At 42.5% G+C, this 25,917-nt stretch overlaps 1 protein-coding gene across 1 annotated transcript in view; it reads left to right on the top strand.

Annotated features, from left to right (window-relative positions):
* The window catches only part of COLQ (collagen like tail subunit of asymmetric acetylcholinesterase), a 78,781-nt gene that overhangs the window by 22,096 nt on the left and 30,768 nt on the right, over positions 1 to 25,917 (top strand). The window contains exons 10-13 of the mRNA XM_070728241.1: positions 6,020 to 6,046; positions 8,618 to 8,662; positions 11,156 to 11,191; positions 13,160 to 13,240. Coding sequence (XP_070584342.1) covers positions 6,020 to 6,046; positions 8,618 to 8,662; positions 11,156 to 11,191; positions 13,160 to 13,240 — 189 coding nt within the window. The remainder of the gene's footprint in view (positions 1 to 6,019; positions 6,047 to 8,617; positions 8,663 to 11,155; positions 11,192 to 13,159; positions 13,241 to 25,917) is intronic.

Here is a 25,917-nt window from a genome sequence, read left to right as displayed (position 1 = left end):
CCTGGGGGACTTCAATCTGCCGTCGCTCGGCGGTTCCTCTGGACTGGCACAGGAGTTTATTTATTTATTTATTACTTAGATTTGTATGCCGCCCCTCTCCGAAGACTCGGGGCGGCTCACAACACGTGGAAACAAATAATAAATAATCTGACAATTTAAAATATTAAAGATTTAAAAAAGACCCCATATACTAACAGACATACACACAAGCATACCATACATAAATTAGACATGCCCAGGGGAAGATGTTTCAGTTCCCCCATGCCTGACGGCAAAGGTGGGTTTTAAGGAGTTTACGGAAGGCAGGAAGAGTAGGGGCAGTTCTAATCTCCGGGGAGAGTTGGTTTCAGAGGGCCGGTGCCGCCACAGAGAAGGCTCTTCCCCTGGGGCCCGCCAACCGACATTGTTTAGTTGACGGGACCCGGAGAAGGCCCACTCTGTGGGACCTAATCGGTCGCTGGGATTCGTGCGGCAGGAGGCGGTCTCGGAGATATTCTGGTCCAATGCCATGAAGGGCTTTAAAGGTCATAACCAACACTTTGAATTGTGACCGGAAACTGATCGGCAGCCAATGCAGACTGCGGAGTGATGGTGAAACATGGGCATACCTAGGTAAGCCCATGACTGCTCTCGCAGCTGCATTCTGCACGATCTGAAGTTTCTGAACACTTTTCAAAGGTAGCCCCATGTAGAGAGCATTACAGTAGTCGAACCTCGAGGTGATGAGGGCATGAGTGACTGTGAGCAATGAGTCCCGGTCCAGATAGGGCCGCAACTGGTGCACCAGGCGAACCTGGGCAAACGCCCCCCTCGCCACAGCTGAGAGATGTTTTTCTAATGTGAGCTGTGGATCGAGGAGGACGCCCAAGTTGCGGACCTTCTCTGAGGGGGTCAATAATTCCCCCCCCAGGGTGATGGACGGACAGATGGAGTTGTCCTTGGGAGGCAAAACCCACAGCCACTCCGTCTTATCCGGGTTGAGCTTGAGTCTGTTGACACCCATCCAGGCCCCAACAGCCTCCAGGCACCAGCACATCACTTCCACCATGAGTTCTTGGCCACCATGACAGCCATGGACCTGACTCAAGTAGTTCAGGTTCCGACTCACGAGGGTGGGCACGCACCCGATATGATATTCCTCTCTGAGCAATTGAGTAACGATCTGAGATTAAGGGGCTTAGAAGTGTTGCCTTTGTCGTGGTCAGATCATTTCCTACTGCAGCTTAACTTCCTGGCTCCAATCCTTCCCCGCAGGGAGGCGGAACCAATTAGGAGGTTCCACCCTAGACGCCTGATGGATCCAGAAGGCTTCCAGATGGCGCTTGGGGTTATTCCAGATACACTTGTCCACAGTTCGGCAGAGTCTCTTGCTGAGGCCTGGAACAAGGCTGCAGGGGAGGCTCTTGACCGGATTGCGCTGTTGCGACCTCTCCGCGGCACTAGACCCCGTAGAGCTCCATGGTTCAACGAGGAGCTCCGGGTGTTGAAGCGCCAGAAGAGACGTCTGGAGAAGCGATGGAGGAAGAGTAAGTCCGAATCCGATCGAACACTTGTAAGAGCTCATATTAAGACTTACAAAGTGGCACTCAAGGCGGCAAGATTGCATCAGCGGAATCCCGCCCGGCCGCTCTGTTTAGGGTAACCCGCTACCTTCTTAATCAGAGGGGAGTTGGGGAGCCCTTGCAGAGTAGTGCCGAGGATTTTAACATGTTTTTCGCTGATAAAATCGCCCGGATCTGAGCGGACCTCGACTCCAATTGTGAAACAGAGTCGACTGACAATGAGTCAGTCGAGGTGACTGGGGCTAAACGTCTTTGTCCATCTGTCTGGGAGGAGTTTGACTTGGTGACACCTGATGAAGTGGACAAGGCCATTGGAGCTGTGAGTTCCGTCACCTGTTTACTGGATCCGTGTCCCTCTTGGCTGGTTTCGGCCAGTCGAGGGGTGACATGGAGCTGGGTCCAGGAGATTGTCAACGCCTCCTTGGGGAGGGGGTCCTTTCCGCCCCTTTATAAGGAGGCGGTTGTGCGCCCCCTCCTCAAGAAGGAAACCCAGCCTTGCTTAATAACTACCGTCCAGTCTCCAACCTTCCCTTCATGGGGAAGGTTGTCCAGAAGGTGGTGGCACTTCAACTCCAGCGGTCCTTGGATGAAGCCGATTATCTAGGTCCTCAGCAGTCTGGATTCAGGCCCGGCTACAACACGGAAAGTGCTTTGGTCGCGTTGATGGATGATCTCTGGCGGGCCCGGGACAGGGGCTTGTCCTCTGTCCTGGTGCTCCTTGACCTCTCAGCAGCTTTCGATACCATCGACCATGGTATCCTTCTGCGCCGGCTGGAGGGGTTGGGAGTGGGAGGCACTGTTCTTCAGTGGTTCTCCTCCTACCTCTCCGGTCGGTCGCAGTCGGTGTTAGTGGGGGGTCAGAAGTCGACCCCGAGGTTTCTCCCTTGTGGAGTGCCTCAGGGGTCGGTCCTCTCCCCCCTTCTATTTAATATCTACATGAAACCGCTGGGTGAGATCATCCAAGGGCATGGGGTGAGGTATCATCAATATGCCGATGATACCCAGTTGTACATCTCCACCCCATGTCCAGTCAACGAAGCAGTGGAAGTGATGTGCCGGTGCCTAGAGGCTGTTGGGGCCTGGATGGGTGTCAACAAACTCAAACTCAACCCAGACAAGACGGAGTGGCTGTGGGTTTTGCCTCCCAAGGACAATTCTATCTGTCCGTCCATTACCCTGGGGGGGAAATTATTGACCCCCTCAGAGAGGGTCCGCAACTTGGGCATCCTCCTCGATCCACAGCTCACATTAGAAAAACACCTTTCAGCTGTGGCGAGGGGGGCGTTTGCCCAGGTTCGCCTGGTGCGCCAGTTGCGGCCCTATTTGGACCGGGAGTCATTGCTCACAGTCACTCATGCCCTCATCACCTCGAAACTCGACTACTGTAACGCTCTCTACATGGGGCTACCTTTGAAGAGTGTTCGGAAACTTCAGATCGTGCAGAACGCAGCTGCGAGAGCAATTATGGGCTTCTCCAAGTATGCCCATATCACTCCAACACTCCGCAGTCTGCATTGGCTGCCGATCAGTTTCCGGTCACAATTCAAAGTGTTGGTTATGACCTATAAAGCCCTTCATGGCACCGGACCAGAATATCTTCGGGACCGCCTCCTGCCGCACGAATCCCAGCGACCGGTTAGGTCCCACAGAGTTGGCCTTCTCCGGGTCCCGTCGACTAAACAATGTCGTCTGGCGGGACCCAGGGGAAGAGCCTTCTCTGTGGGGGCCCCGACCCTCTGGAACCAGCTCCCCCCTGAGATTAGGATTGCCCCCACCCTCCCTACCTTTCGTAAACTCCTTAGGACCCACCTTTGCCGTCAGGCATGGGGGAACTAAAACACCTCCCCCTTGCCCATGTTGTTTTGTTGATTGATTGACTGTGTGCCTGTTTTTTATATATACTGTTTTTATGAGATTATTAATTTAAATTGTAACTGGATGGGTGGGCATTGGATTTGGTATTGTGTACTGTACTGTTTTTTATTATTGTTGTGAGCCGCCCCGAGTTTGCGGAGAGGGGCGGCATATAAATCCAATAAACCTAACCTAACCTAACTATCTGATTCTGTGGTTTCTACTCCTAACCCCAAAACCTTTAACCTTAGACTATCTACAATTGTTCTCTCCTCCTTTCTAAGAGGTCTGTAAGGGGCGTGCATAAGCGCACCATTGTGCCTACCGTCCCTCTCCTATTGTCTACTTTTTATCATTACTTATCTAATGTTTTATATGTACAAATTATCACCCTATAATTGTTTGACAAATAAATAAAATAAAATAAAATAAATACGTCTCTGCTTTTTAGAATGCTGTCTAGATTTGCCATAGCTTTCCTCCTTAGGAGGAAGTGTCTTTTAATTTCTTGGTTGTCTCCATTTGCAGTGATCTTGGAGCCAGAAAAATAAAATGTCACTTCCTCCATTTCTTCCCCATCTATTTACCAGGAATTGAGAGGGCTGGACACCATGATTTTAGTTTTCTTAATGTTGAGTTTCATGCTAGCTTTTGCACTGTCGTTCTGCACCCGCATCAAGAGGCTCTTTAGTTCCTGTTCACTTTCTGCCATTAGAGTAGTGTCATCTGCATATCTCAGGTTGTTGATATTTTTCCTCGCAATCTTAATTCTAACTTGTGATTCGTCTAGCCCGCCTTTCTCATGATGTGCGCTTTATATAAATTAAATAGGCGAGGCGACAATATGCATTATCCTTTCCCAATTTTGAACCAATCAGTGGTTCCATGTCATTGTTGCTTCTTGACTCGCATATAGGTTTGTCAAAAGACAAATAAGATGGCCTGGAACTCTCACCTCTTTAAGAACTTGCCACAATTTGTTGTGATCCACACAATCAAAGGTTTTGGCATAGACAATGAAGAAGAAATAGATATTTTTCTCAGCATATTTTGGAAATCTGATCTCTAGTTCCTCTGCCTCTTCAAAATCCTGTCTGTACTTCTGGTAGTTCTTGATCCACATCCACATATGATGGAGCCTAGTTTGTAGGATTTTGAGCATAACTTTATTAGCATGTTAAATGAGTGCAATGATGCAGTAGTTTGAACATTCTTTGGCATTGCCTTTCTTCGGAATTGGAATGTGAACTGACCTTTTTCAATACTGAGGCCAAATTTTCTGGAAAATTGAATGTAGCACTTTTACTGCATCATCTTTTAAGATTTTGAATAGCTCCGCTGGAATACTGTTACCTTCAGTAGCTTTGTTGTTGTTCAGAATTCCTAAGCCCTTTTGACTTCACATTCCAGGTTGTCTGGCTGGAGGCCAGTGGCTACCCCAGCATGATTATCAGGCACATTAAGCTTAGTATTGTATAGTTCTTCTATGTAATTTGCCACCTCCTCTTAATTGCTTCTACCTCTGTTAGGTCCCTGCCTTTTTGGTCCTTTATCATGCTCATTTTGCCTGATGTTTCCTTCAATGCATCTTCACTTTTTTAACATTTAACAATTTTAAACAACAATGATGTGAATTCACTGACAATTTTAAGATTAAATATGTGACTAAAATGCTTGTAGATGTTGCTACAAAGGATTAGAATTTAACTGGAAACCCAGTAAAAGAAAGTGTCATATATATATATATGTCATATGTATGTATGTATGTATGTATGTATGTATGTATGTATGTATGTATATATGTATATATGTATGTATGTAGATTGTTCTGAGTTCGGGTTTTGCCCCGTGTAATATTTTGAGTGTTTATGCGACGTTTCAGTGAAATCACATTCACCATCATCAGGCTGAAGTTGTAAGCTTCGTGCTGCTGTAGATATATATATATAGAACTATATATACAGCAGCACGAAGCTTACAACTTCAGCCTGATAATGGTGAATGTGATTTCACCGAAACATCGCATAGACACTCAAAATATTACACGGGGCAAAACCCGAACTCAGAACAATCTACATACATATACCCGTGAAAATCTACATATATATACATGCTAGGAAGAAATGTCAGTTTGCTAATATTCCATTTACAACAACACAAAGATTGGAACTCCAGCCTGAAGATGGTGAATGTGATTTCACCGAAACGTCGCATAGACATGCAAAACATTACACAGGGCAAAACCCGAACTCAGAACAATCTACATATATATATATATATATATATATATATATATATATATATATATATATATATGTATCAAATCCGACATTAAAAAAAAACCATATATATATATATATATATATATATATATATATATATATATATATGCTAGATAAGGGAAACTGACTATGATTAATCACATAGATTTCTGTAACTATAATTACGCTAGTTCTTGCACTGATTGTTGCTTCTTATTAAATGTTCAAAGCAATATGAAGTCTACTATAAATGGTTTCTTGTGTTGGTTTCTAGATTAAGGTATGATTAAGAAGGCTGTCACTTCTTATGTTTTCTTTTTGTCTTTCAAAATTTTGTTCTAGGGTAATACAGGTGATCCTGGAGAAAAGGTGAGTGATAGAATTATTAATAAGCACTTGGTATTAGTCTTTATAAATAAGTATGTTGCATCCAGTTGATATTAAAAAAGGCCACTTTTACTTTATTCAAGAGTAAAGTAGGTTGAAGAGATTAAAGAGAGGGATAGATAGATAGATAGATAGATAGATAGATAGATAGAGGCAGAGGCAGAGGCAGAGGCAGAGATAGGTATGATGGTGACAGCAACTGCATGATTGACCTGCCCTTTCTCATATACTTTCCTTATTCAATGCATATAAAAAGGGGGAATGGCTTTGATCATATGGTGACAGTGTTTATTTCTTTTTATTATTCACCCATTGAATGGGCTTGAACAGAATAAAGTAATGAAGAAATGGCAAAGAAAATTAAAATAGGCTTTAAACGCTGTGCAGAATATTACTGGCATTCTCTGAAGCTTAATGCCCTAAACAGAATTTTCTTTGCTTCACCGAGTTATTGGGGAACAGTCTATGCAGAACAGTTAACAACGTTCATATTCTGGATGGTTGTTCTTATTACATAAGGATCTAAAACAGTGATGGCGAACCTATGTCACGGGTGCCACAGGTGGCCCGTGGAGCCATATCTGATGGCACATGAGCTGTTGCCCTAGTTCAGCTCCAATGTTCAGGTGTGTGCTGGCCATCTGATTTTTGGCTTGCACAGAGGCTCTGGGAGGGCATTTTTGGCTTCCAGAGAACCTCCAGATGGATAGGGGAGGGCGTTTTTACTTTCTCATGCTCCAGGGGAGCATTTGGAGCCTGGGTAGGGTAAAACATGAGCCTACTGGGCCCACCAGAATTTGGGAAACAGGCTGTTTTCACCCTCCCCAGGCATTGAATTATGGATGTGGGCACTTGCACATGCGCAATAGCATGTACTCATGCTCTTTTGGCACCTGAGGAGAAAAGGGTACACCATCACTGATCTAAGGAAAAATAATGCTTGTGCTATAATTTCGTGGATAGAACTTGCCAAGTAGTTTAAAAATCTAATTCTCCAGATAGAAGATTTGACACTCTTACCTTTATCTAAATAGGAAAAATTGTAACAATATAACGCTGCAGAGAATAAACAGGTCCATTTTCCTGGGCTGATAGAAACAATTCCAATTCCACATCTTTATATATTTAGTGCTGAAATAAAAGCAAAATGGAAATAGTCAGTTGCTTCTGAGTTGCTGCATCATCCTTGCTTTCCACAAATATTCATTCCTTACAACTTATTGTCTAGCAATAACTTTTTTTTCTTTACTTACAAAATGAAAACTCATGGCACAAGTGCTATTCAAGCAAGGCCCTTAATTCAGGAGTGAAATGTCAGTGGTTCAGGATGGAACTGATAGTAAAAAATGTTACCTATTTGCCCAAACTGGTAGTTGAAAAATGCTTTAAAAAAGTTTTTTAAAAGATTCCAACCATCAGCTGGTATAATCTGTGCCACACGATCGTTGGAGCCTTTTTTTTTTACTTTTTAAAAGCATTTTTACTACTGATTCTGGTGAATAGGTAGTAAAATATGCTTTAAAAAGTTTTTTTTAAGGTTCCAATGATCATGGGCACCGCTGATTCTCACAGCTGATTGTTTAAACTTTTTTAAAACTTTTTTAAAAAGCATTTATAGCTACCAGTTATACCTCTCACCAACCGTATGCACTAAGCCATGCCCACTGAACCGGTAGGGAATTTTTTAAAATTTCACCACTGCCTTAACTGAAATAATATTGAATGACAACATATACTTGGAAAGTATTAAATTCAAGAAGAAAACATTTTCTCGGTTTTAATCATTTCAATGACAGCCAACCACTGCTCTGATCTAGTAGAAAGGGACTTTTGTGCACAGACTGCATACACACAAAAGGTCTCTCCCCACCACCTCCATAGAGTAGAGAGATTTGCTCCAGTGTGGCACTTCAAAGGGAAGCACAGCTTGGATTCAGTATTTCATTTAAAAAGGATTCTTCATATTGCTGAGTCCTGCTTCTCCTGAGAAATTCCACAACCCAGTGACCAACCAGATTCCCATAGGAAATCAGCAAATAAGGAATGATTACATCAGATTGTTCATGCTTATAGAACCATAACCACTGTGTGCACCCAACCCTACTGCATCTCTAATATTAATTAAAGCAGAAACATTTCATTTTTCTGAGTCCTAAAGTAGAACTGCTTTAGGAGTCAGCTTGTTAAAGCTAACGAGACTCTTAAACAGCTATACTTTTCATCAAGCGGATGTGAAAGCCTAAAAAATAGAGGTGTGTTAATTAGTAGCAGTGAAATTATTATTTTAAGCTTGCTCAAACCTAAAGCTCTTAGCCCAAATCATTTCCAAAGCAGGAAGATCAGAAACCTAAAACAACATTTCTCACCACTAATAACTTGAAGATGTGTGAACTTCAACTCCCAGAATTCCCCAGCCCTGATAACTAGCTACTACCATTATATGAAAGGTCAAAAAAATCTACCTGACTATGGAGATTTAACATTGGATATCCGAGGAAACAGAATCATCCTTTTAACTGCTGTGTTATATTGCTCTGATATGGTTTTCCACAGGGAGCTCAAGGACAGAAAGGAGTCAAAGGCAGTAAAGGTGATAAGGTAATATTTTATTTTCAATATCGAACAATCTTATACAGCCCAGGAGTATTATTATTTTTTCTTGCTTAGATTTCCAGGTCAGTTTGGCATTTAGCATCAGGCTAAAAACTAGGAGACTGTGAGCTCTAGACCCGCTATAAACATGAAAGCCAGATGGATAACTTTGGACCTGTCACTTTCTCTCAGCCCAATTCTTCTCACAAAACTGTTGTTGTGGAGAAAATAGGAGAGAGAGTTAGATATTTTTTGCTGCCTTTAATTATATATAATGATAAATGTGAGATTAACAAATAAAGAATAGTGGGCAAGGTGAACATTTTACATTTTGGTCTATTTATAGAACAGTTATGTTTCTTAGGATGATGGACTTCTGTACAAGGAACTTTATAAATTCCTAGATTTATAAGATTGGTTTCTAGCTGCATTTTGCTTCCATTTATTTCAAGACTTTAAAGAAGAGTGATTTAGCTTTCTCAATACCAGTCCCCGTCCCCCAAACTTGACAACTTGAAGATCTGTCCAGTTCAACTGTCATTAATTCCCTAGCATGTGTTAGCCAAATTTGAAAAACACTGATTTACAATATTGCTAATTAGGCTATATCTGAAAAATATATTCATATAAATAACGAACTAACAATTAAAAGCCCAGGGTTTATTTTCAATAATGGAAATCATAACTATATAGGCCCAAAGTCTAACATCAACACAGCATAGTGTCAAATTTTCCACCAAGGATTGACAGATATGATATAGCCAACTGAAGAAATACATTATTATAGATATTTTATGATGTCGGCATTTAAAAATAGCTTTTTCTATGACAGAATTAAGATTATTCTCAAGTACAAGTTCATAGCAACATATGATAAACAGTAGAAGGAAGGAAACATCTCTTTTGTTCTCCTTTCATGATGGAGGTTTCATTTATGTGAGCTTAAGATGCAAAACCACATATTCACAATGTATATAGTAAGAACAATATTGTCAAAACAATTTTTGCTCCATTGTATTAAAGACGTAATTCTAAGATGTCGTTCTAGGGGAAAGCCAGGGGCTAAGGTAAGAATAGGGAAGATAAATGAGTGATAGATAATTGAAGAAATGCACATTTAAAGGGACGTCTCAAAGTATAAAATTATATAGTCTCAAGTGTGTTTTCAAAATGAATGGCCATAAAGACAAAATTAGGGAGAGAGATTTAACATAATAGGTGAAAAACTGTAATGTTATAAAACCAAAATACAATGAATTAAGATGTACATATGTTTAAAAGTTACATTCATCCTTATTTATTGTCAAAACTGTACCACTGATTTGATTTAGATTTAAATTCATGCAAATTATAATTGCTTCACCTAGGACTGGTTAAATATAATTATCTCTGTCCCTATATCATTCAAATAGATTATATGGTATACGTATTTTACATTAACAGTAGAAAACTGTTCTACAATATTAGCAAAACAGATTTTCAACCTGCTTTACACTAAATCAAATGTTGACTCATTCATTTGTATCTGATTGCCATTTTATTGCTTTAGTAAGTTTTAGTATAATATGCCATCTCCTTTTAGTTGAATATATATGTGTGTTTGTGTGTGTGTGTGTGTGTGTGTGTGTGTGTATTATATGTATATTATATGTATATACATATAATGTAAATATATGCATGTATGTATACACACACACACACATACAATATAAATGTGTGTGTGTCACATGTTTTTGCTAAATTTGAAAATTAAGGGAGACTTGAACATATTTTTGTTGATAATGAAAAGGAAAGGAGACTACTATAGATCTATACATATATATGTGTGTGTGTGTGTTTTCGTAGATTTTCATGTGTACAGGTATGTGGGTCTTGGCATATTCGGGTAGTTTCCTATATAAGTTTCAGAGAATCCTGGCAATGTTTCGATGAGGTCCCACTCGTCATCTTCAGGCTGGTGCTTTTGGCTTTGTACTCAGGTGAACAAAGCATATTTGTCTTTGTGCTCACTTTGTTCACCCAAGCACAAAGCCGAAAGCACCAGCCTGAAAATGACAAGAGGGCCCTCTTCGGAACGTCATCCGGATTCTCTGAAACTTACACAGGAAGAAACCAGAATATGCTAAGACCTACATACACACACACACACACACACACACACACACACACACAAGATTATATATAAAGTCTTTTTGTGTTGTGCCCAAAGTCACACAGGCAACCAGTAAATGATCTATAAAGAAATAAACAAATCCAAGGTCAATGTTTATGGGGATTCTCAGTCATCTAGGTCATGGTTTCCCAAAGGTGCTTTTTCCAAAGGCAACTGGGCTTCGTATTTCCCTCAAGACATTTTGCTTCTCATCCAAGAAGCTTCAGTCATAACTTGAATAAATTTCTTGAATGAAAAACAGATTGCCTTTTGAAAAAAGCATCTTTGAGACTTTGAGCTTTTAATTAAAGGATAGTTCATTTTTTTATTCATTTTTTTCTTTGCAGGGATACATGGGTTTCCCTGGAATGTTGGGGCAAAAGGTAAAGTAAATCAGGGATGCTCAGTATGTGCACAGGATGGAGTTATATTATAAAGGGATTTTGAGAGGCAATTTACTCCTAAGATTCAGGGTCTTTAGTGAGACTTAATATTAAATAAATACGGATTAGATCGTGCTCAAATTTGAAAACTCAGGCAACAGCATAGATTCTCTTTATTCCCCACTCCCCACAAACAAGGTAAGTAAACTGTAGTCGGATACCTTTGACCTCTACTTTGTACCCATTTTAAGTATGTTCACCAAGTTTAAGAATATTTTAGAAGCAAAATCTAACTCTGTGGAATATATTAAGCTGCTTCTGATTAGTTCATTGCAGTTTTACTCGGCCTCAGTAATTTTAAGTTGTCTGGACTTCCTTAATTCCCCAGCCATTTTGGAGTTGTACACACTTCTTAAAGTTACTGAGAAACACTGTGTTAATTATTCAAAAGAATGAGATCAGTACAGTCTTAGCTACTCAGTTACAGATAAAAAAGTGAAATTGGAATGATTATTTTAAAAGCTGAGAATATAAACTATTGAAAAATTCACAATTTGTGTAATTAAATACTATGAACTGTCATGAAGCTTTTGTTAATTTCATTTGGACTAGAGAATTTTTTGCCTTGACTAGTATGTCTGAATTTTTTTAGACAGTTTACATATCTGGTTAAAGAGAATCAGTCGTTCAATGGTTAGAGTGCAGCACTGGAAGCTAATTCTGCTGATCACCGGCTGCCAGCAGTTTGGCAGATCGAATCTCAGTAGACTAAAGGTTGACTCAGCCTTCCATCCTTCCAAGGTCGGTAAAATGAGGACCCAGATTGTTGGGGGCAATTTGCTTACTCTTTGTAAACTACTTAGTGATGGCTGTAAAGCACTGTGAAGCGATATATAAGTCTAAATGCTATTGCTATAAAATAACCATCTGATCATAACTCTAAGGAACAAAATTTCTTTTACCAAGAAAATCCATTAATATTCTTAAAGGTAGTTCCATACTAGTTAATCATTTGAGGGAGAAAAAGTAGATTCATTTGAAGGGTTATAGAAAAAAGGAAGGCATTTGGATCTGCTGATGTTATTGTTCACTGTTTCATTTCTATTGTAATGTTCTAGGAACGCTCAGGGAAAATTGCTTTCTCTGTCCTAAGAGAAAAATTGTAACTCCCCTTGGAGTGAATATGCTACTAGTAGACAGGCCTGAAGCAATTGGGGAATAGAACACTAGGAGCTTTCATGCATCTTATGTGTCTTCTCATTCTCCTTTCCTGTATTCACCCATTTGACCTTGGGTTTAAAGTCAGGGTTTAAAGAAGGACAGGCTTTTTGTGAGTTAAGGATTTTAGTCTTTAGTTACCAGAAACCTTTCTATAATAGAGTAGAAGGAACATTTATTTGGGCTGATGGTTAACACCTAGGACTGACTACTTTTCTACTTCTGAAAGTGAGTGCAGTAAGAAAAGTATCTACGGTTTCAGAATAGAATGCAAGCTCTGGATTTTGGCTTTGTTGACTAAGGAAGCTTTTTTAAAAATTTAGCGTACTTATGGTATCTTTATTAAGCTTTTCCCTTCCCAGGTAAATGGAGCTACTGTATAGTCCAGTATTCGTATCATCTAAACTTGCTAAATGAAGTGCACAGGGTTCATTAGCAGAACTGATTCATAAAAGGAGCCTACAAAGCACATAGACTTGGCAGCCAGTCTCAATCTATATGATGATCATTATTTCTTGAGGGTTCTCTAACTCTCCCCCATCATTTTCAGATACAGCTTACTAATTTGTCTTTCAAGGAAATATTTGAGGAAAATATACTTTAGTTAATATTATTTACACAACCAATTTAGAACAATCTGTTTCTGTCATATGTGAGCGCATCTGATGGGTTTTGAGCAAGACAGTTTCATAACCAAGTGGGTATCTTTGCACTGAAGATTTGGGTTTTATCCTTTTCGTCCTCATCAAGGGAGAAATGGGTCCAAAGGGAGAAGCTGGTGCATCAGGTCACAGAGGACCGACTGGACGGCCAGGGAAACGAGGCAAACAAGTAGGAATCCTGTACTCTATTTTGTTTCGTTAATTTTTAAAAATCCTAACTTTCTTACTATATATTTAATTTTCTTATGTAAATTTATAGAAAAAATATTTTTGTTTCTATAAAGGTCTTCTTTATGATACTCTAAGTCTCATTTGATTGATTGATTTTCTGCCCTCATACTCCTAGTTCACAATGCTGGCTTTTGGGCGTTGGGGTTGGAATATGGCTTCTAGCATGTTACTTAAATATTTTCCTTAAACATTTTGTTAAATTGATGTGTTTTTCGCTCACTGTTGTTCTTAAAAAGCTATGCTGGCATTAAATTTGTTGTCCCCCAACTGATTATTGGTGTACATCTCAATCTCTCCAAGATTACAGCTGACAAAGCCTAATAAAATTTAGATACATCAAGATAGCCTATTACTATGGCTACGGATCTTATTTATGTTATCTCATGTTCGTAGTCTTCATAGATTTAACCCTTAAATGTTGCTTTGAAATATCACGGGGGGAAAAGCTGAGATGTGTACTTATAAAACTGTTTGTTAAATAAGAAAGACACTTCTCACCCACTGAGCCATTTCCTGCCTTCAAAGCCAGCTGACATCTTCATATTAAATGCCTGTGATGGCAGCTAAATTAAGAAGGTGTTACTTCCACTTCCATTCTGAGATGCATCTTGCTCATCACATTGACTCCTTTAAGTTCATGCTTGGAGTCTTCTCAGGTTAGATGCAATATATATAGGCTATATATAGGCCAACCTCATCACAGGCCTGATATACACACTGTCGCAGTTGTCACAGTTTTAGGAATTCTATTATTGCTGGTGGAAAATGTCTTGAGAATGTATAACATTTGCAAGAAAACGCCCCTCCTTTCAGACCTATAGCCATCAATCTTTTTTTGCTTCTGTCTCTCTGCTTTTTTGGTTTCTTCTCTCCCTCATTCTCAGTTTATTACGGTAATTGCTTTTGAATCTTGCCAATCTGTCTGTAGTGGCGTTAAGTCTCCTTGATGAAAGAAAACAAACAATTCCCTATAAATGTTTTAATTAGTTCCTTCGTAAGATAATATATGATTGTTTTGTATTATTTGCACTTTCCTTTTTCTTAAAAAAGATCAAAGCAAATATATTGGCAAGTAAAACCAAATGCACAGGTGTAGAAAAAGACATACCTGGCTCAACAGTAGCAAGTGTGAGAGGGACTAAGTGTCCTAGTAGATCAGTACTTAAGTATGAGCCAGCAGTGGGCTCCAGCTGCCAGGAAAGCTAAGGCAGTCCTAGGTTGCATCAACAGAGAGATAGTTTCAAGATCACATAATATAATAGTACTGTTTTATACTGTGCTAGTCAGCCCACACTTGGAACATTGCATTCAGTTTTGGTCACCAGGATACAAAAAAGATGTGAAACCCTAGAAAGAGCAAAAAAGATGCTTAGGGGACTGGAGGTTAAACAATATAATAAACAATTGAGAACACTAGCAATCTCTATTCTAATGAGGAGAAGAAATAGGGATAATATGGTAGCAGTCTTCTAGTACTTGAGCAGCTGCTGCAAAGATGCCACCTATTCTCCAAAGCACCTGAGGGCTAGACAGTATTCTATCTATCTATCTATCTATCTATCTATCTATCTATCTATCTATCTATCTATCTATCTATCTATCTATCTATCTATCTATCTATCTATCTAGTTTATTTATTTATTTATTGGACTTATATGCCACCCAACAAACTAACTCTATAACAAGTGGAAAATCATTAAAGCGAGATCCAACCTAAAAAGATAAAAATGTAAAATCTTCTGCTTGAGCAGAGCATTGAATTAGAAGATTTTCAAGGACCCTTCCAATTTTATTGTTCTATATTCTATATATTCATGGTGTACTCTATGTTGTCAGCCTACACATCAGCTTTATATATCAATAGCTTAATATGGCTGTCCATAATGCACCAAGTTAAGGGCACCAGGCTCGGGATCAGGAGACTGTGAGTCACTGTTCCCTCTAAGCTGCGCAGCTGTGCGGCCACACACAGGAAACCAAACTTCAGTGCAGCACTTTCAAGTGCTGCACAGTCTTGATGACTCACTTCATTTTCCCTGAAGCTGAGCTTTGCACAGCCTTTCTAGCCAGTTGCTTTTTCCTCCACTGCATAGCCTGAAGTTTCCCCGCCCTGCTCTTCAAATCTGCCATCTGCCTCACTTGAGTCCTCCAGCTCGCAGTGGGAGGAGAGAGGGAGGTGGAGGAGGCTCACAAAGATCACCGGGCTCTGCTATCCAGTGCAGCTGGGAGATTCTTTCACCAGCCTGTCTGCTGCTGCTGCAGCTCTCACAAGCAGGCAAGGAGGGGAAAGTGAGGGGGGTGGCTTCTGAGTTCTGTCAGAATAAAACTTATAAGGTCTCAAGTGTTCTAATCATAGCTAACACTAGATATTCAGGACCAGCTTCTCTTCCCTTATTTATCACTAAAGGCAGGAACAAGAGTGTTCAGTATGTATTTTACTGTAGTGAATGCTACCTACCATCAAAATTTTATGAAATTTGGTAAAGTTATATTTTGAAAATAAGATACCTGTCTATATTAGTTGAAGTTATCTATCATGACTTCTTTAAAGGATTTTTTTCAGTTTAGCCTGCTTTCCCTATTTGTTTTTGCCTCCTAAACTTCTGACAAGTTTAACCAAACAAAACCAAGTGCAATATTATTTTTGATGTGTCTGCTTGTAGAAAGTATAACTGCTTCCTTCAAAAATGGGCTCATTATTAATACCTTTTAAAACCACAGAAAATATCTGTACAGAAGGGAGGAAAATCATACACAGATTGTACTTACAAAGTTCAACAAACCAATTAAATCCAATACAGTACTAAAGGTCTATTAATTTATTACAATAACATCAGCAATATTTACATTTCAACCAAACTAATCCAAGCAAATACACTTTTATATCACCTGCCAGCAAATTAAAGCATAGCAAAACATTCCCAGAAACCATGAATTATATTATTATTATTATGTATTAGATTTGGTAAGGCTGTCCAATTCCCAAAAGATTCTGGTCAGCTTACAATATGTGTAATACAGTCTTTGAAAACATAACCCCCATAAAACAGCATTTACAACATTAAAAAAAAAGACTTAACAGGGACTCAGAGACACCCTTACCCCACGTCTGGATATACTAATCAAGATGGCAACATGAACTGTTGTATTCTTCTATCGTGAATTAAAACCCCTCTTGTGATACAGGGTAGATGTTGTCTTTTTTTTAAACTCCTTTCAATTTAAAATATCACATTTGATAGAAAACTCTGATGCATGTAATTTGTTTCAAGTTAGGCCCTTGCAAAAGTTATTTGGAATTTAAAATATTTGAAGACTGAAACATATTGAGCAACCAGGCAGGAGACCCACATCTCTTTAATACAATTAAATTCAAATACTGCATATAGTTTATTATTTATTAATTTTACTTTTTGATTCATATCAAAGTGAGAATACATGAGGAATGTTTCTGCAATACACACAAACACCAGCAAGTGCGCATATACCTGTCAGTAAGAGCATGGTGCAGGCCCCCTTCTATTTTATAGGACTGCCAATTGATCTTTTTAAAAAAGCATCATGGCTCTGCCGCTGGTATTCTCCATTGCATCTGGAAGGAGAGTCCAATATGGGTTATTCTCAATCCTATTGGTCGAGACTGAGTTTAAAATTAACATACTATTAGGCACCGCCCCTTGCCTGCCCCCAGTGAGCTCAGTTTTAAAACTCAGTCTAAGTATCGAGACGTATGAGTTAGTTGTAATAAAGAAAATGTTATTTAAATCTGTTTTTTACTTGTTTTAACTGCCTTTCTTCTTTTTAATTCTGTTTCTACAGATGATGCAGAGGATGGAAGGGGTTTTTGCCCTCCATGGGCAGACTCCCCCACTGAGTTTTCCCCAGGAGACCTCTTCCCTCATAGAGGGTACTGTCCCATAAGGGGAGCAGCCTGGTGTCACTGGCCTCCGTGGCCAAACTCGGCTGGGAGCCGAAGGTGGGGGGGTCCGCCCCCCCCACTGGGAGGCTCGGGGACGCGGAGTCCCCCGAAGACAAATTTACCTCTCCTAGCACTACCCTGTACCCAGGGGAATAAGTTGCTGTTTGGCGCCAGTTCGGAGCCGCCGGGAACGCTGCCGCCGCTCTCAGAAGCACCGCGGCTTCTTCAAAGCGCTCCTACCGCCGATCATATGTTCGGCGGCCAAGCCGATCGCCAGAATCAAGGAGAGAGCTTTCCAGAGACCTCGCGGCAAGCCCAAGAATGCGGAGGCAGGATCCGCCAGGGGGAAAGAGCTGGCGAAGGAAAGGGCTGTGAACCCTCTGTTTTTACGTTGCCTCAGACAGCGCCCGCCATTTTAAGCGCCCGAAGGGGAACTCCCCCCCTCCTCTCCCTTCATTGTCTTCAGCGTCCTGTTTTAGGCGTGAAGAACGGTTGGAAGGGCTGACAGGCGCATGTGCACTGCGCAGCAGCTCCGAGAAGCCATTTTGAGGGAGTTTTATCAATCGGAGGAGAGAGCATAATTAATTCAGCTCTGTGCATTAATTGCTTTTAATACTCTGATTTCTGCTTTATACTGTGAGTATTATGGATTCCTGTGGCAATACAGACCCAGCCCCTGTCTTGGGATCTGCAGTTTCTGCCCCGGTGGCCAAGCCCAAGGATAAGGGGAAGATAAAGGCTAAATCATCCCAGTCCTCTTCCTCAGCCATCAAGGAGGCCGAGAGGCGAATTCAGGCCCTTGAACAAAAGTTGGAGGCTGCACTCCACAGTGTTCCACTGCCCAGGCCTGGACCATCGTTAAGCCTTGATGTGCCTGCTGGCCCACAAACCCCAAGAGAGAGGGTTGAGAGAGACTGGTCTCCTGATCACCCAGCTCTGACTCAGCTTCAGGTTCCCAGAAGCAGGCCGGGATCAGCCACCCAGGAGAGACCTGTATGGGGTTTTTCACCTCAGGCCAAAGCTGTCCCAGCAGCTACCTTCACCCCTACAGCTGCGGGGCTCAGGGACAATCCTGATACGTGGCAGGATATGCCACCGGCCTTCCAGGAATTACTTTCCAATGTCTATACCAAGGGCATAGCAGTGGGAGCACAGCAAGGGCCCCAACAGCCAAGGCAAGCCACAACCCGGGACCTCTGGTCTGCACCGCCCCTTTCAGGTTTAGGATCTGTACTTGAGGAGCCTGTGTTAATGGAGGATAGTGATAAAGACTATGATATGTCAGAGGATGAGGCACCTCCAGAACAACCTCAGGTGGCGGGACTGTTCAAACAGTCCTCCTTCAGGACTCTTTTATATAAGGCAAGACAGACTATGGAGTTGAAGAATCCGGCCCAACCATCGCAGGCCGTGCCATCTAGATCCTCTACTCTGCTGAAGGAGCCTAAGCCTGAAACAGACCATGTCCCGGCATCGGAAATTTTTGTACAAAGTATTAAAAGACCGTGGCAATATCCGGCAGCAGCCCAGGGGCCATCAGTGGTAGAGAGGAAGTTCTACACGTTTGACGACGAAGTAGAGGCTCTTCTCCAATTCCCTCCAATAGACTCACCGGTGGTGACACTGGTTTCCAATGCTCTGGTTCCCGCAGAGATGGGTGATAACTTGAAGCCAGAGGACAAGAAGGCTGAGGTGCTCCTCAGGAAGACCCACATGATGGCCGGATGGGGGTTCCGTGCAGCAGCGGCTGCATCGTTTTTTAATAGAACCTCCATTGTCTGGATCGAGGACATGATGTCTCGCTTGGGGCCGGAGGAAGGACGGATGCGCCAGGACCTTAGTAAGTTGTTGGCTGCGGCAGAATTTTCCGCCGATGCCACCTTACATGCTGCCAGGTTTGCGGGGAGAGGGATGTCTGCTACCCTTGCATCACGCCGACTACTATGGCTGCGCAGTTGGCAAGCTGACACCAAATCAAAATGGCGCCTGGCATCATCGCCTTTTCAGGGGTCTCAGCTGTTTGGCGACATATTAGAGAAGGTCCTCATAGAGGACAAGGACAAACGGAAGATCCTTCCCAGGTCCAGGAGGGGTCAGGATCGTCGTCAGACTCCATACAACCGACGTCAGTCCTTTCGTTGGGACACCTCACGGTCAAACCAGCAGTTTAGGTCCTTTCCCCAGGGCAACTTCGGTCAGAATGCCTACAGGAATGACCGTACCCCCTTTCAAGACAGGGCCAGAGGCTATCAGTCTAACAGACGCCCATTTCGAGGTTCCAACCAGCGTGGGTTTAAGTGATCCAAATGACTTTGCTCTGACGCAGCCAGTAGGAGGGAAATTACACCTTTTCAGCGCCTCCTGGCTGGCCACCTCCTCAGACAAATGGGCTCTATTGACAGTGACACAAGGACTACGGTTGGAATTCATTCAGCCCCCGCCCAACCGATTCTTACACTGTCCCACACCAAAGAACCCTTCCAAACGGAAGGAATTGCTTCAGGAAGTAAGTCACCTCCTTCAGATTCAAGCCATAGAGCCTGTGCCAAAACACACAGAGGGCAGGGGATTTTATTCTATGGTGTTCATAGTCCCCAAGGCATCCGGGGGCTGTCGCTTAATTCTGAATCTGAAACTGTTAAATCAATTCATCCTCTACCGCAGATTCAGGATGCACACCTTGCATACTATTCTGGCGGAAGTACGGCCTCAGGACTTTCTCACTTCCTTGGATCTGAAGGAAGCTTATTTACATGTGCCGATATTTCCACCACATCGCAGGTATCTAAGATTTTGTGTGGAAGGGAAGCATTACCAATACCGGGCCATGCCATTCGGCCTATCATCGGCCCCTCGTACCTTCACAAAATTACTCGATGTGCTCACAGCTCATCTCCGTACTCGGTCCGTCCGCCTGATGGCATACTTGGACGATATCATCGTGTTGTCCAAGTCCCAGGCAGGAGCGCACCGAGATCTCCAACTTACGATGACATTCTTGGAAGAACACGGCTTTACCATCAACGTTCCCAAGAGCCAATTGATCCCGGCTACAAGACTTCTACATCTGGGATCAGTGATAGACACCACGACGTGCACAGTGTCGCTTTCACCAGACAGACTGGACAATATCTTGGCCTTGATAACTTCCATCCAGAGACAACCAAAGGTATCCCTAGACCTTTTGTCCAGGGTTCTGGGAACCATGGTTTCCTGTATAGGGATTGTGCCATGGGCCAGGCATCACATTCGTCCATTACAAGGATTGCTGCTACCGGCCCAGAAGGCGAAACTCAGCCAGTCAAACCGGCTGATCAGGCTACCAAGGAGCGTCAAGACCTCCTTGGACTGGTGGACTTCTCCAGCACTGTTCCAGGGTTGTTCCTTCCTGGCTCCCGATCAACTAGTCATGACTACAGATGCCAGTTTGTCGGGTTGGGGCGCACACATCGGTTCCCAGGTAGCCCAGGGACTCTGGACCAGGGAGGATCTCCTTCCTGTGAACATCAACCTTCTAGAGCTCAGGGCTGTGTTTTTAGCGCTCCAGCATTTTGTAACCTTGGTTCGGGGTCAACACGTCTTAGTCCTAACGGACAATGTGGCCACAAAAGCTTACCTCAACCATCAGGGAGGCACGAGGTCCCCTCGCCTCATGAGGGAGACCATGGCCCTCTTCACATGGGCCGAGTTCAACCTGGCTTCTCTATCCGCGGAGCACATAGCAGGCGTCAACAATGTCCAGGCCGATTGGCTCAGTCGAACCACCTTGGACCCCACAGAGTGGAGGCTGGACCCGCAATTGTTCCACAAGATCACACTACGATTCGGGACACCGCTGTTGGACTTGTTCGCCACTCACAACAATACACAGCTCCCCAGGTTCTATTCTCGGTTCCACTCTCCCATGGCAGAGAAGGCAGACGCCCTACGGTCGAGCTGGCCTCGCGGTCTGCTGTACGCCTTCCCTCCGACAAACTTGGTCCAGAGAGTGATAGACAAGATTATACTGGAGGAAGCGGAAGTGCTACTGGTTGCACCACATTGGCCACGTCGCCCGTGGTTCTCGGACTTAGTAGCCCTGTCGATCTCCCCACCTTGGAGGATTCCGGACAGGATAATCTCACTCAGTCAGGGGTCAGTATTCCACCCAGACCCTCAATGGCTCCAATTAGCCGTTTGGCATTTGAGAGGAACAAACTGAGGGAGCATTGTCTGCCGGACAGCATCATTGACACAATGCAGGCCGCCCGACGGCCGTCAACATCCCGGATTTACCAGGCCACGTGGTCGGCCTTCTGTAAGTTCTGCACCGGGAAAGACATACAACCAGAAAGAGCCCAGATACTGACAGTCCTAGAATTCTTGCAGTCAGGCCTTGAAAAAGGACTGTCTCCAAACACTCTTAGGAGACAGGTGGCTGCATTGGCAACCGTTATCCGACTACCGGAATTCCGCTCCTTAGCAATTCACCCTTGGATACGGGACTTTCTAAAAGGAGCTTCAAACAGCCATCCCCCACCTCTTCATAGGTTTCCATCGTGGGACTTATCTCTGGTGTTGAAGGCCTTGACTGGGCCTCCCTTTGAGCCTCTAAGATCTGTTCAGCTCAAATTTCTTTCCATCAAGACGGCCTTTTTAGTGGCTGTCACTTCAGCCAGACGTGTATCGGATTTGTCTGCATTATCCATCAGACCAGACCTTTGTATATTTTATCCGGACAGGGTGGTTCTACGTTTAGACCCGTCATTCCTTCCTAAGGTCAACTCGCTTTTCCATAGGAAGCAAGAACTAATTTTGCCGGACTTTTGCTCGCAGGGGAGCCATCCTACAGAACTTAGGTGGCACAAACTAGATGTTAGGCGAGCTGTTAAAATCTACATCAGAAGGACTGAGGCCTTTAGAAGGTCCGAGTCATTGTTTGTTTCATTTGCAGATCCAAAAAAGGGTCTGGGCATCTCCCCCAGTTCAATTAGCCGATGGATCCGGGACTGCATAGGGGAGGCGTATAAGGCTAGAGCTCAGAATCCACCTCAAGGGGTCACAGCGCACTCTACTCGCAGTGCAGCCACGTCTGCGGCTTGGAGGACTCAAGCCTCGATTGAGGACATCTGCCGGGCTGCGACGTGGAAGACTCCTTCTACATTCACTAGACATTACAGACTGGATGCCTATGCTTCAGCTGAGGCATCTTTTGGGAGAAGGGTATTACAGAGGGTTTGTTCCTCTCCAGCTGCCCTGACTAACAATCTCCCTCCCATTTGATTGGAACTTGGGTATATCCCATATTGGACTCTCCTTCCAGATGCAATGGAGAAGAACCGTTGTACCTACCTGAACGGTCTTCTCAGTGCACTGGAAGGAGAGTCCAAACCCACCCAGCATTAGATTGTTTCAGGGAAGCTGGGCTTGGTTGGTTGTTTATTGTTATATATATATATATAGATAATGGTTCAATAAAATTGTGTTGGATTATATTACCTTTCGTTTTAAAACTGAGCTCACTGGGGGCAGGCAAGGGGCGGTGCCTAATAGTATGTTAATTTTAAACTCAGTCTCGACCAATAGGATTGAGAATAACCCATATTGGACTCTCCTTCCAGTGCACTGAGAAGACCGTTCAGGTAGGTACAACGGTTCTTTTCAATACAATTAATGTAGACTCTGAAGGTATCCTATTCCAGGGGTAGGCAAAATTGGCTCTTCCATGACATATGGATTTCAACTCCCAGAATTTCTGAGCTAGCATGATTGGCTCAGGAATTCTGGGAGTTGAAATCTACATTTCATAGAAGAGCCAACTTTGCCTACCCCTGGCCTATTCAATTTTGTGTGCATGCACAAAATAATTTATTCCTTCAATTTAATGGGTTTATTCTTGTATATGAAGGGGTAAATGACTCTTTTAAGATATGGTAGCAGTTGGTGTAAGTGGAGAAATAGTTTCTATTTGCTGCTATATAGGATCGAAGTAGCTGTTATATAGGATCAAAGAAGAAATATGGGCTAGAATCAAGTGTCTTCCAGGAGACATCTGTTCCAAGCCTTTAAAGTGCCACAAAATCATGCCTACATGGTCTATAACATAATTCCAAAATTCTGGTGTTCATCTAGATTTCTGCAATTGTAATATTATGTATAATTTCAGAGACAATGAAATCAAAGCACAATCCAACAGTGTTAATCTTTCTGAAATCAATTCTTTAGTTGCAAATCAATGAACATTCAAATCTTCACATTTTTAAAGATTTATAACTCTAGTAGAAAATTGGCCAAAAATGTTGTTTGAACCTTTTATTTCATTTTATAGGCAAACCTATGAAGGTCCACTGAAATGAACAACAAAGAATAGCAGTGTTTAATGCCTGTTTACTTATCTCACCTTGGTCTAAAATTTCTATCTGCTTTCTCTAATGTTTATTAGAAATAGATGTACCATCATTTATGCAATCTTTGATATTTTGACAAGACAGAAACTGTAAGATGAGACTGACTTTCAGTGACTAACCATGTATATTTATTTATTTATTTATTTATTTATTCATTCATTCATTCATTCATTCATTCATTCATTTATTTATTTATTGGATTTGTATATTACCCTAAATACCATACAAGTATTTTAATATTGCGGACTTGCAGTATTATAAGTGATACTGATATATAATACTTTTAATTAAGTGAGTACATTGAATAAACATAACTTTTAGTTTCAAATAACACTGATTTCATTGTTGTCTTGGGTGACATCTGTGAAAAAAATTCAGGTGCTCAGGCATGAAAATGTGCCACTCAGACACTATATTTTTCTGCCCACACTGAAAAAAAATTAGAGGGAACATTGCTGTGAATTCTAGTCCCACTTTAAGCACAATCAGCTGGATAACCTTGAACCAGTCACTCTCTCTCAGTCTTAGGAAGAAGACAATGCAACCCACTTCTGAAAAACATTGCTGAGATCATTGTAAGAACTAGTCAAGATTATTGACGAGTCAAAACTGAATCAAAAACACACATACAAATCAAAACACAATTAGCAAAGACAAGTGCACATCTTAATGCTGTTTTCAGGATTCCAAATAGCATCAAAATTAAATCGGAGTCTGAGGCAAACTATTCCTCAAGGTTCAATTTACTAGCAGGGCCATGTTGGCATATCTGGGAGAAACCCTAATCTGAAACCCCGGAGTTACTCCACCCAGTTGAAAGTTCAAGCCCGTGTCCCCATATCCCAAGTCCATCACATTGACCAATCTTCAACTGCCACCCTGGTAAGAATTCAGCCATCTAGATCCATGCAGGAGACAAAGGAACGACCTTGACTATCTAGAAAGAATTTGTTGTGGCTACATACAGACATCCCTCATGCAATCCCCCTCCCAAATTCCTCCAGTAAAGAATACACATTAAAATACTATAAAGTGTGGCAGGCCAAAGACCCCAACTAAAACGGCTTTCGGCCTGACAATTATACAGTATCATTGCTGTTGAAGTTTATGAAATAAAGCAAGAAATGCCAAGTGTGCCGGAGCACCGGAAACCTGAAGACCAGCTGGCTGGTGCGCAAGCATGTGCTGGCCACCTGGTCTTCCGCTTTCTGGCATATGAATGTGCGCCAGCTAGGTGGTCTTCATGTGACCAGCTGGATGGCATGAATGCACAGGCTGGAAACAAGAAGAGCAACTGGAGAACAGTGTGCATGCCCAGAGAGAGGGTTGTGTGTGTCACCTCTGGTATGCATGCCATAGGTTCGCCATCATAGGTATAATTGTATCTATCCACAGCAATAAATTATTACAAATAAAAAGAAAACACTTCTTTGAGTCAAATCGGACTCCTGATGACTTCATGGTTTTAATTGGGTTTTTTTGTCCTCTTAGTCTTACTTATCCCCCTAGGAGTTTCAGATAGCAAGTAAATATTTATTTCTTTGTTTGTTTGTTTGTTTATTGGATTTTTATGCTGCCCCTTTCTGAGGACTCAGGACAGCTTACAACATATAATGGAACAATATATAGTGTCCTAAATCCAATTAATTTAAATTTATAATCTAAAAAACCCCAAACCATAAAAAGACACTCCCAGTCAGTCAACTTACTCTCAACACATTCATTGGCCAGGGGGCTAGAGTCTAGTGGCTCCAAGCCTGGTGGCATAGATGAGTCTTAAGACTCTTGCGAAAGGCAAGGAGGGTGGGGGCAATAGAAATCTCTGGGGGAAGCTGATTCCACAGGGCCGGGACTTCCACAGAGAAGGCTCTTCTCCTGGGCCCCGCCAAACAATATTGTCTAGTTGATGGGGCCTGGAGAAGGCCGACTCTGTGGGATTTAACTGGTCACAGGGACTCATGCGGCAGAAGGCAGTCCCATAAGTATTCTGGTCCATAACCAATACTTTGAATTGCACCCGGAAACCAATTGGCAAGCAATGCCAATGGAGTGCTGGAGAGATATGTGCATGTCTGGGCAGGCCCATGACTGCTCACGTGGCTGCGTTCTGCACAATTTGCAGTTTCCGCTCTTCGAAAGTAGCCCCATGTAAAGAGAGGCAAGAGGAGAACCACTGAAGAACAGTGCCTCCTACTCCCAACCCCTCCAGCCAGTGCAGAAGGTTACCATGGTCAATTGTATCAAATGCCGCTGACAGGTAATGAAGCATAAGGACAGAGGATAAACCCCTGTCCCGGGCCCACCAGAGAT

The sequence above is a fragment of the Erythrolamprus reginae genome, chromosome Z (assembly GCF_031021105.1).
Source record: "Erythrolamprus reginae isolate rEryReg1 chromosome Z, rEryReg1.hap1, whole genome shotgun sequence".
Classification (NCBI taxonomy): Eukaryota; Metazoa; Chordata; class Lepidosauria; order Squamata; family Dipsadidae; genus Erythrolamprus; species Erythrolamprus reginae.
This window is presented reverse-complemented; position numbering and strand designations above follow the sequence as displayed.